Source organism: Haplochromis burtoni, unplaced genomic scaffold (assembly GCF_018398535.1).
Source record: "Haplochromis burtoni strain Fernald_Lab_line unplaced genomic scaffold, NCSU_Asbu1 Contig_1, whole genome shotgun sequence".
Lineage (NCBI taxonomy): Eukaryota > Metazoa > Chordata > Actinopteri > Cichliformes > Cichlidae > Haplochromis > Haplochromis burtoni.
The window spans coordinates 2,221,965-2,233,790 of record NW_024582362.1 but is presented as its reverse complement, the minus strand read 5'-3'; the positions used below and the strand labels follow the sequence as shown (position 1 = coordinate 2,233,790).

Here is an 11,826-nt window from a genome sequence, read left to right as displayed (position 1 = left end):
AGAACAGTGTTGGAGATTAAATGGAAATAAGCACTTAGAGTTGGCTGGCATTTTGCTGCTATCTGCTGGCATTCAGGCTGAACTGCTGTTATTCCAAATTAAAATAATTCAGTGCATGTGTGGGTATGTTCACACTGCAAAAGGACAAAAAAAAAATGAAACTCAGGAGAACATATTAGGAGACATGTTAAATGGAAATAGACACAGTTGAATAATTACGTAAAACATAATAATAAAAGCCTATGGATTGCTTATTTATTAGGTATTCTAAAGAGCTTTATTTTATTTGTTTTCCCTTGTTGTATTGATTGATTGTGAAACCTAGCCCCACCCTTCATGTCATTTACTGAGGTCAAATGGCCCAGGATGTGCGTGGGGGTTAAGGCGTCTGGGAAGGGATCTCATTACACCAACTCTACCAAATGTTGCAACAGGAAATAAGGGTTAATCAGACCAAGAAATGTTTTCTCAATGTTTTATTACGCAAATGTCCTTAGCTCAGAGGAGTGACACCCAGTGCGGTCTTCAGCTGTTGCTGACGACAACAAAAAACCTATAATAATAATAATAGTGGAATTGTAAAGCGCTTTGGTGGCCTAGAAAAGCGCTATATAAATGCAATCCATTATTATAAGCTCAAAGTGCGGGCGAAACAGCCACATGCTCATTAAAATAACGTTTCGGGCCAATGGAAGTAAATTTTTCTCACCACTTATTTAAATGAACATTTTAATGAGCTTGTCTCCTGTATTTTTTACTTCTGTGCTTTCCTTCCCCCCCCTTTGTTTAGCATTTTCATGGAAACATCAAAGTGGTAAAAAGAAAAAAGAAAAACAAAACAACCAAAAACTTGAATATAAAATGGACAGGTGGGTTGGTTTTTTTTAATACTAATTAGATATTTATAATGAGAAAGAAAAAAAAAAGATTTTAACACAAATGTTTAATTTTTTATAGCTTTTATTTAAAGAACCTTCACATTCATCAGCTGCCAATTCATGTCATATCTTGAAGCAGGATAAAAAGGACACTTGTAATATTTTTAGTAAAGTTACAGCAAAGGTGTTAAAAACTTCTTTTGACAGTACTCTTGAACAAAATAAGAAATATATCCCAGTCACAGTGCATTGAATAAAAGGAACGGTACTTTGAAGAACTTCAGTGCAGATTTCACCCGATTCACTTTCCTTCTCGCTCGACCCACTCTGAGTAGCCTCCTTTAAAATGTCTCGCCCTGAGGGGGGAAAAACAAAAACAAAAGCACAGATAGAGGAGCTTAATCTCTTAACACTGTTGTTTGCTTTATATTAAAAGGTCGCCCACAGTTCAGCAAGTCAAAGTATCACCTGAGGACACTTCTCCAGCTGCAGCAGGAATGCACTATTTATATCTCATGGATTGACTTCTTGGGAGGCATCTAAATGTAGCAGAAGTGCTGTAAAAATAACTAATTATCTCGATTGATTGATGATTAATGTCTGAGTTTTTTTGTTTTTATATGCACATACATTTTTTCCCTTATAGGCCAAATGAGACTTCATGTCAGTAGAAAAATATCTGTATGGGAATCGCACATTCACAAAACTAAGTAAATAATTTTCTTTCAACCCGTCTATCAAAGCCAGTGAGACTGCATGCAGTATAAAACCTGCCACCCAGTCTAATCTCCTCACAGTGTATCTGATCTTCACTCGGCATAACCTGATCTGCAGGACGCTCGTCTGTGACCTAACTGCCCAATTTTGTTGCTGATCCCTGTCCAATTTGCCAACTTAACTTGTAAATGGCCACATTTCTCCACCATCGCTCTGTACCATTAGCCTATACCCTTAGAACTGGTTCTGGAGAAAGAGAAAACACTCCACAGCATAATCTACAGAGCTAGCAACACAGGTTTTTGGCCATGCCCCAATGTTTTCAGACTTTGTAAATCTCTCAGTGACGCCATACAGTATTAGACATCACCTCTCCATAAATTTACCCTGGAAACACGCACATCGCGTTCCCACAGTCAATTTCCACTAGTAGTGTGCTTAATCTCCAGGTTTGTTTTGCATAGAAACAAGCACATGTATTACTACTTACTTGCTAAATCCCAGCTGATGAGCGATGCTCAGTGCTCTTGTGCTCCTGATGCCACTTCTGCAGTGAAACACGATGTTGTCGTCAGCTTTCGTGGGAGCCTTCACTTCAAACCTTTGCTCAAAGAGCTCAGGGGACAGTTGCAGAGACTCCTCCAGGTTGTCCACTGACGTGCATACCAACAAAGAACACACATGTTAACTACAAATGCAGGAAAACAGACAAGTCCTACAAGTTTCAGAACCCTGCTTACGTGGGACGTTGACGGCCTGGGGAATTTGTCCAGCCTGGTACTCATCAGGATTTCTCACATCAAAGAGCTGAATGTTATGGCTTGCCAGCATGGTCTTCAGCTCTGAGTAGGTCACCACTGAACCTGAACAGCAACAAAGAAAGGAAACAGGAAGAAAGAGTTTTAATTTATTGTTGCTTATAGTGCTTATATTCGTTGAAAATTATGTGAAACCACCATTTCCTGATTTAATTAGAGTACGTGTTATCTGAACCCCTGCTGATGGTAAACACTGTGGGGGTGAAATCAAAGTGCCACAGCTAAGCTACAGTATTATCCTCTCTTTGAAATATTGAGAGAAACTGCTTGTGTACACCTGCAGTCCATTCAGCTGTGAAAATGCTGAGTATAGGTAGCCATAAACACAGACTGTGACACACACAGTCAGGGCAATTGACGATTTAAAACAGCATTCCAGCAGTTTAACACAAAATACTATGAGATCAAACTATTAATATTAGTTACTAAGAAATATATCTGTAGGCTCAAAGTGACATGCTTGACAAGATTATTATTTTATTCCTGTAAGAGGATTTCGACAGGACACAACGACGGTTTTACCGTTGTCTGATGCTTCTTCGCATTTCGGACTCGATGTTGAAAAAGTCCGACATATCGACCCAAAGGTCGAGTAACACCTCCGGTGCGCCTCCGTAACACCTTGGCAGAAACTCCGGGACAGCACGAAGGACAGCATTATGCACACTACTGGACCGCACGAACTGACACGACCTAAATACATACTGCTACTTTATTGTTATCACCAAATGACCATACATTCAATCAGCCTGTTTAATGCTTCTTCTCCTTCTTTTTTGGGAGGGGGTGCTCCTTAAATAATGGTGCGTTTGGCGCCGATCTCAGGATGTAGCAGTTATAGCACCAACCGCTGGTAAAAGGGCTTTCATTCTCTGCCGATAGAGGGCAGTGAAATCAAGCAGGTTTGTTGCCATTTTCTGTAATCCCTTTACTTTAAAGGTTTATACATTTCTACAGTAATCTGGAGAAACACATATCATTGCGACAATAAACTAACTGACTGTTCGAACAGCCCTGCCATGTCTACTTTAAACACTTGACAAGTTTAAACACTTCTTTCATCTTTACGCTGTTTTTTTTCCTTCTCGGCCTGCTGTCATTGGACGCCCTGCTTCCGTCTCAGAGCTGCGCTTGCGCAGATAGAAGCATATGGACGTACTGTGTTGAAGCACACAAATCTGTGGTAAAAACGAATGAATAAGAAGAAAGAAGAAGAAGAAATATCCACATAATAATATGTTATACACAATCAGTCATTGATAACTTCAGTGTAATAATTGTCAGTTTTCTTTTTGCTAACTAGCTCCATACAACTTTACAAACAGTTAAACTTAGTTAAAAACATTGATGCCTGTCCTCTGGTGAAGGCAATAAATGCGTAAGATTTGGACAACAACTAAGAAAGGGTTAAAAAAAATTAATGTTTTCAGGTGATATTCTACCCTGAAAAAAAAGATTTTTTTTATTATTATAGCACCACGTCTCTTATAAAGTGACTTTTCTATCTTTTCAAAGGAATAGTTAAAACATCTGCTGGACGGTGCTCAGGATGTTTTATGAGTCTGTGGTGTCCAGTCGAATCCTCTATGTTATTGGTGTGCTGCAGCAGCAGACTGAGGGTAGTGCATAACAGCACTGCTCAATAATCCGATTCATGTGGCCAGCAACGTCGTTGATGTGGAGCTTGACTTTCTGATGGATGTTTCAGAAAGGAGGATGCTGTCCAGGTTACAGTCAATACTAGAGAAATCCTTCACACAGGATGCAGGAGCATGTTCAGCAAAAGACTCATTAAGCCACGATGCATCACTGAAGGCTACAGTGAAGCATTCCTACCCGTGGCCGTCAAACTTCATTACTCTTCTTCATGATGCCTGGACTGTATTCACCTGTAATATCTTATCTATAGTGCACATTATTTTTTTAAGTGATGATGAAGAGAGATGAGATAGCCTTTATTTGTCAGTTGCAGGTCTTTTGCCCACAACCGAGATGACAGACCTTGCCGACCGTACATACAATACAAACATCACATTGGGGAGACAGGTCAGGCCAGGTAGCGAGGAAAAAAACATCGAAATGTGCAACACAAAAGGATAATACAGGAATGCACAAGTATCAACACACCATAACACAATAAACACAGACAAGCAACATGGGAAAGTGTTCCAGTGTGGACATCTGATCTGGGACCGCTGCAATCTTCGGCTGCGCCTCCAGCTGACCCGATGTCCACATCATGGGGGAGGTAAGCGTTGGAGTTGGCGTTGGATAGGGAGGGTGAGTTTGCAATACTTAATTTTAATTCAACGTCACACTTTGAGAGTCTTAGTCTGACTTATTTTTTTATGCAGAAACTTTACATTTAGTAACTTTCATGATTATATTTTATATGAGTGTCTGTTAAAAAAACTAACAATAACAGTTTAGAATGGAACTAATAAAGTATTCTGATCATGTCTTTATTTAACACATCTGCTTAGAAATGTCTGCCTTCTTTTCAGGGTAATGGAAATAAATGACAGCTGCTACGTGGCTCTCAAAGGGACAAAAATAGATGTGAAAAACTGAGCAGTAGTGTTTCTTTGTAGCCATGATAACAGTTACTCACCATCAGTTTATAATAAGTTGATCTGTAATAACACCAACAGTGAGAGTTCATCAGGAATGTGAGCCTCAAGCATTCAGTGCTTTGTAAGAAAGTTACACTTTCCTGCAGAGACACTGCAATGGGGGTTGAAGAAACAGCTCTCACATATGATGCTGTTTCATTCACATGACCTTGCTACTGAAAGAACACCTGCACATCCTGTTGTTGTTTATCTTGCTAATCAAGTAAGCCTGAGAACAATTACCCCCCAGTGTGCTTAACGGTTGGTCTATGACAGCTTTGTTTTACTTCCTTACACCTTAGTCTTTCAACTTGTGAGCCCGCTGTTATCTTTCTGATGCTTCTCTTCTGTTGATTTGTTACACATGTAAAGCACACCCACCCTCTGATTTTTGCCTCCTCCCTTACTTTGTCAGTGATTCCTGGTGGTCCCATGCTCTCGCTCAGTAACAACACACCAACACAGTAAACTCTTGGAAAAAAAAGAATTTTTGTGATTTGCAAAATTATTTTATTGGTTAATTTGTGATTTTTTTAAAACATTACAAAGCTTTCCACTTACTTTTAAGACTATTTTTAACTGTTCAGAGAACTCGGTCAATGTTTGTTTGGGATGACAAACAAACATTTTCCTGATGGAAAAAGCATGAAAACAAGTCAGTTGTTAAATCAGGCTAGGAAAACCTGACAGCAGGACAAGAGCTGACAATTTGCAGATGGTCTGATGTATGTAGCCACACTCACTTCACTGCAGGGCTTAAGAGGATAGACGTGTGACTCCTGGGACATGAAGGGTTTGAATGTGTATTTTTGGCATGGCATAATTCATTGGTCTGTGCATGGAGAACCTTTTCCCTTTATTATGTGCAAGTGTCATTAGTTGTATCATCCACCATCCATATGTGATGGCTCTGGCTCAAAGGGAAGGACAAAATATGGAGACCACACATGATTTGCATGAAAAGTAAAAATTGTTTAAAAAAACAACCCTAAAGTTAATAATGCGATCAGTTAATCAGTAATGTATGTAGTGTGTGGATGTGTGTTCCTGTGCTGTAGATAAATCAGAATATAAAGCAAACAAAGTTCAAATAAACTCAAATTACCTGAAAGGGAAACACAGAAAAGTTGCAAATACTACTCTAAATAATTTTACTCTAATACCAGTAACCATCAAAACCTGGAATACAGAGGAGTGAGGGTCATTACACATATTTATTCAGAATAAAACAGTTTTTTGTGTGTTTCAGTTCTAGGGGATGTCAACATAACTGCACAGCTACACAGTAACAGTCAGCGAATGTAAGGAAATACAGTCATTTAACTTATTTTTTAAGGAAATAACTCAAATAACTGCATCGGCATACAGAAGCCCATTTTAGTAACAATCACTACTGTATTGTGATGTCAGAGTAATGTCACTAAAGCTGTTTTAAAAAAGCTTCTTGAAAAGCCTCCCAGTGTTTTAAAATGTCACAGGGACAGCAAGTTTCAAATTTCAAGTTTTATTGTCATGTACAGATAAACAGTGTAGCCACATTTATCCATAATGAAATTCTTTGGCTTGTGCTCCTCAGCTTTACATGAGCATATAGAGATTGTGCAGTTATATTGAGAAGAAAATAACAGAAAATAGCAGTGGTAGTAATAAAGTAATAATACTATTAATAACAACAATAAAAAGGAGAGGAAAAAAGTATTAAATATTAGAGAATTTAGTTGGTATTTACGGGTTTGTGCAAGAGTATGTGCAGCACTAACAGCAATCATATTTCCCTTGTATTGGCTTGTCATTGGTGTAATTCCCAATGTGATCATGTACCATTACTGTGCCACATTATTTTCTCTTTCCCTTCACCCCCAACCAATCACCATGTGTCTGCCGGAGGCTTCTTATTGCTAAAAGGGACTTTTTCCTTCCCGTTGTTGCCCTTGCTCAAAGGGGATCAGTTGATTGTTGGGGGTTTCTCTCTTACGGTGTTTGGTCTTTACCTGACAACATAAGACAGCTGTTTTTATCAATTGGCACTATTTATATTGAATTTTATGGATTTTCTTTAGTTGAATTGAATTGAACTGAATTCATCTTATATTAGTTTTTAACTTAATAATTTTATCCTGTTCAATAAATAAACAATAACTCAAAAGAATATTCTTGCCGTGTATGGTTTATTCTTTATTTCTGTAAGTCCTATGCTCGTATAGATTTGGACTTTTTTAAAAACTTTATGCTTCACTGTGAATGGCAAAATTTGTATATTTTGTTAAACATTGTTGACTTATTATTATTGATCTATGCTGGAAAATAAACCTATTGCCTCCACATGAGGACATACTTTTAAAAAACAAAAACAAAAAGCAAGCAACAGCTGTGTAACAAAGTATTGACTTCCTGTACAAAGATGTAGTTTTCATACTTCATGCTAGTACTTCAGTGGGTCCAAGTCATCACAAATAGTCAGGGAAATGAAAAATGCATCCCAAAGATGAAGGGGAGACAACTGGCAACATTACTTTTTAAAATTGTCACAATATGTGACAAATATGGATACTTTGCTACAGAATACATAACACAATAGCCCACTCAACTGTTCAGCGGATGTAATAAATGATGTGAATAATACACTAAATGTAGGCTGAGTTTTTCAAATGATTACACAGCGCCCCCAGGTGGCGGAATGTTATAATATTTCACAATTCCTGCGACTGTTGGAAAATTAATATGGCAGGGTTTGTTTATCTGTCTTCCTCACTGCTCGACACAATATCACTTTCTCTAAACATCTCCATCCTCCAATTACTCCAGCAAACACCTACAAAGCCCTGACCTAGAGATCCTGTTTAGTTCCAACAACTTAAATACTGTTAGTTTAATTACTTTTAAACAATCTGTAACTGCTGAGTTTGTGTTTATCGCCACACCAGGGAAAGATTTTCTTGCTGCTGCATGTGGGATAGTCTGAGAAGGAGGGTTTCCACGTTTTTTTTAAAAGAGGGTACCAGAGGAGGACAAGAACAAGAGGGCCCGCAGAAAATCTGCTCATCGTCTGCCCTGTGTTTTACAGATTTATTACACAAAAGGTGGGAGTGCACAAGCCTTTAAACATGAAACAACTATTTTGCAAAGTGGAAAACATATTTAAAAAAACCCCAAAAAACTTTTTAGTCAAGCACAAATTGTATTCCAGTGTAGCTTAATGATGCACAAGTATATTCAAAGTATCTATATAGAGCTGACCGTTTCAAAATAATAAAAAACGTATTCATGTTTTCATTGCAGCTGCTGCTGATTTTAATTATTTTTATACTGATCGTTTGCATGATCTATAATAATGCAATTTATGTGCAAAATAATTATTCTGTAAAATCAATATTATGGAGTAAAAAAAATATGATATTTGCATTCAAAAATATAGCAGTATAGAAGCAGAAAGTCGCAAAGCATACAAATATTTATATTATGTACATGTACGTTAAAGTATGTATGTTAAAGTAAGGGTGTATCAAGTTACACTCTTTCTGGTCCTATTCATGCGATCATCTAAAGGTACTTGGTGTGTGTGTGTGTGTGTGTGTGTGTGCGTGTGTGTGTGTGTGTATTGGGTGCGGGGGCACACCATGCCCCCTATGGACACACCACTGAGTCCAATGTGATTGTAGCCTACTGTATACAAGATAAACCTGGGAAGTCTGTTAAACTGCTTTTTAACATGTTTGCAAGATATGTATGTGTCTTGGTAATCTCAAATTACACTTAGAAATTTTTGTTGGTCTGCAGGCTGACATCTGCCAATGATAAATGGATTTTCCACATTCTTATCGTTTAACTAAACATATCTAAAAAAAACCCCATATCTTTTTTTTCTTCTAAACACTTTAAAAACATTAAGGCAATAAACAAAAAGATACTTCTTTGACCAATATCTGCATTTTCTCAGGATTGCACAGTTACAAAACTGAACTTACATTTAACACAGTAAGCATGTAACACACGTGTTTTTACTGTAACATAACAGCACAGGAAAACACATTGCTCGAACTCAAGCAAGATAAGGTGCAACAGTGAATTTATGATATTAAAATTACTAAAATGTCTCATAGAAAAGTACTTGCTTCACACATTTCTGCTCTGCATTAAAGCAAAGCTGAGGAACATGTAAGAATCTGGACCAAAAGGTCTTTTGGCTGGATGAGCTGCATGTCTCAGAGTCTAGGGCGGTATGGTAGGAGTGACACACCTTGTACCTCGTTTCATGTGTGTTTTTAGTTTGTGTAGGTTTTTTTTTTTTTATGAGCGAGAAGACAAATGTGCTCCAATTATAAGTTTTCACAATTGATTATCAAAACGGTTAGAATTTCAAATTTGTTTTCCGTGGCGCCATGGGCTTCCTCTCTCTGGCTCAGAGGCAAAAGGCTCCCGCGCCCAGGCAGGAAACACTTTTTAATATGTGTGATAGTTTAGGCCTTAGGTCTGATGTCGGCTCACGTGTCTTTTTCTGCAACTTTCTGGGCATCTCCTTATTTAGAGACGCCACTTCACCCATCACCAGACCTGTAGAGAGATAAGCAGAAACAGAGCTCCCCAAACCCCAGAAATTTCCGACTAGTGATGCCTTCACCAGTGAGACAGACCCTTCCCCTCAAATTCCTTAGAGAAGGGCGTGCAATAAAGTATAAAACAGAAATATGTGATGCTAATTATAAGATATTAGCCTTTATTTTCTTAAAAATAAATCCCAACATTTGCTTCTCTCTTCTGGACCTGCTTATCTTTGTATTTTAGTTAGAGCTTTCAATAAAGCCATTTTGAATTTTATTTGGTGCTTTTGAAATTTTCCGTTTTTGTCCATCTCTGTCAGACACACAGATAACGTAGCAGCTACAGTAAATGCAGTTTGGATACAGTGACACTCAGAGTGAAATGAAGACCGATAATTGCTTTTCACTGGGGAAATATTAGATCTGTAAAATATCAAAATTATGCATTAGTCTTAAAGCCATTGCATTTTCACTCAAGAGAGGGAAAACAGTCAGCACATTTCTTTCTTATCTCTGAATATAAACAGACATCCAACCTAATGATGAAGCATGAAAGAAATAAAGTGATTCTATATATGTTTGTGTGACACAACTAATATACATGTCTCTTCAGACACAGAAATTACGGGTAAGTATGAATTAATTTTTTTTAATTAGTAAAACTTCATATCATATACCAGTAATATTCAAGGCAGCGCATCAAAATGTCAACAAATAAATGAAAGGGAGATCAATGAAAATGAAGGATTCTGAATTAAACTCACCAAATACTGAAATCCTTTGTAGATCAGTCAAAGCAAACCAGTCTTCAAAAGCTTCGAGAAACATCCACAGACATACACATCATTGCAAGATGTTAATTATGTTTTGTCCTTATAGCATTATTTATAATTAAAGATTTTTCTTAAAATGTTCTTTAACTGTCAGTGTCAATGAAATACATAAATTAATTAATACTCACAATACAGCACCTAAATCAGAGCAAAACCCACTCGGAACTTCTCATGTTAGGACCAACTACAATATCGATATAGCAACAAAATGCAATGTTCTTTGCATTAGAAACATTAGAGAAACCAAGTCAAAAAATACACAAATATAAACTGACTCTAAGCTGTCACTAGCAGGACTCTTATTGTCATTAACTCATTTTTTGTTTTGAAACTAGGGCTGTCAACATTAACGTGGATTAATCCGTCATCACGATTAACGCGATTAACATTTTTGAGTCATTCTACGTTCCAGATTGGTTAATTGCGTTAAAAATGTTAATCGCGTTAATCGTGATGACAAATTCATCCGCGTTAACGTTAACATCCCTAGTTAAAACATTATTACTGGTCAACCACTGGCACTGTATATCTGTCATGGGCATCTGTGTTTGGAGTGTTCAACAATCTCACTGTGGTCTTTTCAGTGGATCCTCAGATGTGAGATGAGTCCACTGAAACCTGCTACACAAGTTTCTGCTCTGCTTTAACGCAAAGTTGAGGAACATGCAAGAATCTGGGCTAAAAGGTCCTTTAGCTGGATGAGCTGCATGTCTCAGAGTCTAGGGAAGTCAGTATTGTAGGAGTGACACACCCCCAGGACTCCATCTACCGAAGAGAAGTTCAGTAGTTTCCAAAACGCGTATCTATAAACCGAAGCTTTGCATGCAGTTTGTCTCACAAAATGAAAGGATGGTCAGGTCATTACTATCCTAAACTTTGTATTATCTGAGGTCACATGCTGGTAATGTTAATGCTGACACAGCTTCCAACTTCCAACAGAGCAGCAACACTAATGGTAATAAAAAAATACTTTATGGAAGAAGAAGAAGAAGAAAAACAAAATCCACAGAGAAGTAAACACCCAAAAGTTTCCTTAATGTCGAAGCAGCAGACATGTTTCAACAAGCCAGTTTTATCCCCATGTTACATTAGCTTGTGTAATTGCACCACCACTTACTACAGACATTGGTGAAAGTTTGTAATGGGCTGTTAATGTAGGTTCAAAAATATGCATATGTCTTTCATGTTGCTCAATAACCAGCCCACAAACCAGTAAAAAATGTTACCTCATTAAAAGTCCACATATACACTATCAGTCAAAGTTTGACAAACCTTCTCATACAATGTTTAAATAAAAATAAAAAATACTTTCTACATTGTAGATACATACTGACATGCATACTCTCTGTTTGCTGCACTGCAAACCCTTGGCCTTCTCTCAATGAAGTTTATGATGTAGTCACACACACACCCAATTCTTGGTCTTTCCT

The 11,826-nt window shown here is 37.6% G+C and overlaps 1 protein-coding gene across 1 annotated transcript; it reads right to left on the bottom strand.

The window, feature by feature from the left end:
• Positions 1-942: 942 nt before the first annotated feature.
• si:ch211-161h7.8 (thiosulfate:glutathione sulfurtransferase) lies at positions 943-3,537 on the bottom strand. The gene is made up of 4 exons (XM_005912270.3): positions 2,936-3,537; positions 2,336-2,458; positions 2,086-2,248; positions 943-1,234 (listed from the first exon to the last, which is right to left on the bottom strand). Exons 1-4 carry the CDS (start codon positions 3,114-3,116, stop codon positions 1,180-1,182), a joined length of 522 nt encoding a protein of 173 aa, XP_005912332.1. The 5' UTR covers positions 3,117-3,537; the 3' UTR covers positions 943-1,179.
• Between the last annotated feature and the right edge of the window lie 8,289 nt (positions 3,538-11,826).

What these genes read in the sequence shown, in the direction of transcription:
- si:ch211-161h7.8 (XM_005912270.3), bottom strand. Translation starts at nt 3,116, where the DNA reads ATGTATTTAGGTCGTGTCAGTTCGTGCGGTCCAGTAGTGTGCATAATG. An exon ending in CCAGGCCGTCAACGTCCCAC is followed by an intron (nt 2,249 to 2,335) that starts GTAAGCAGGGTT and finishes TATGCACGTCAG; the next exon opens with TGGACAACCTGGAGGAGTCT. An exon ending in CATCAGCTGGGATTTAGCAA is followed by an intron (nt 1,235 to 2,085) that starts GTAAGTAGTAAT and finishes TTCCCCCCTCAG; the next exon opens with GGCGAGACATTTTAAAGGAG.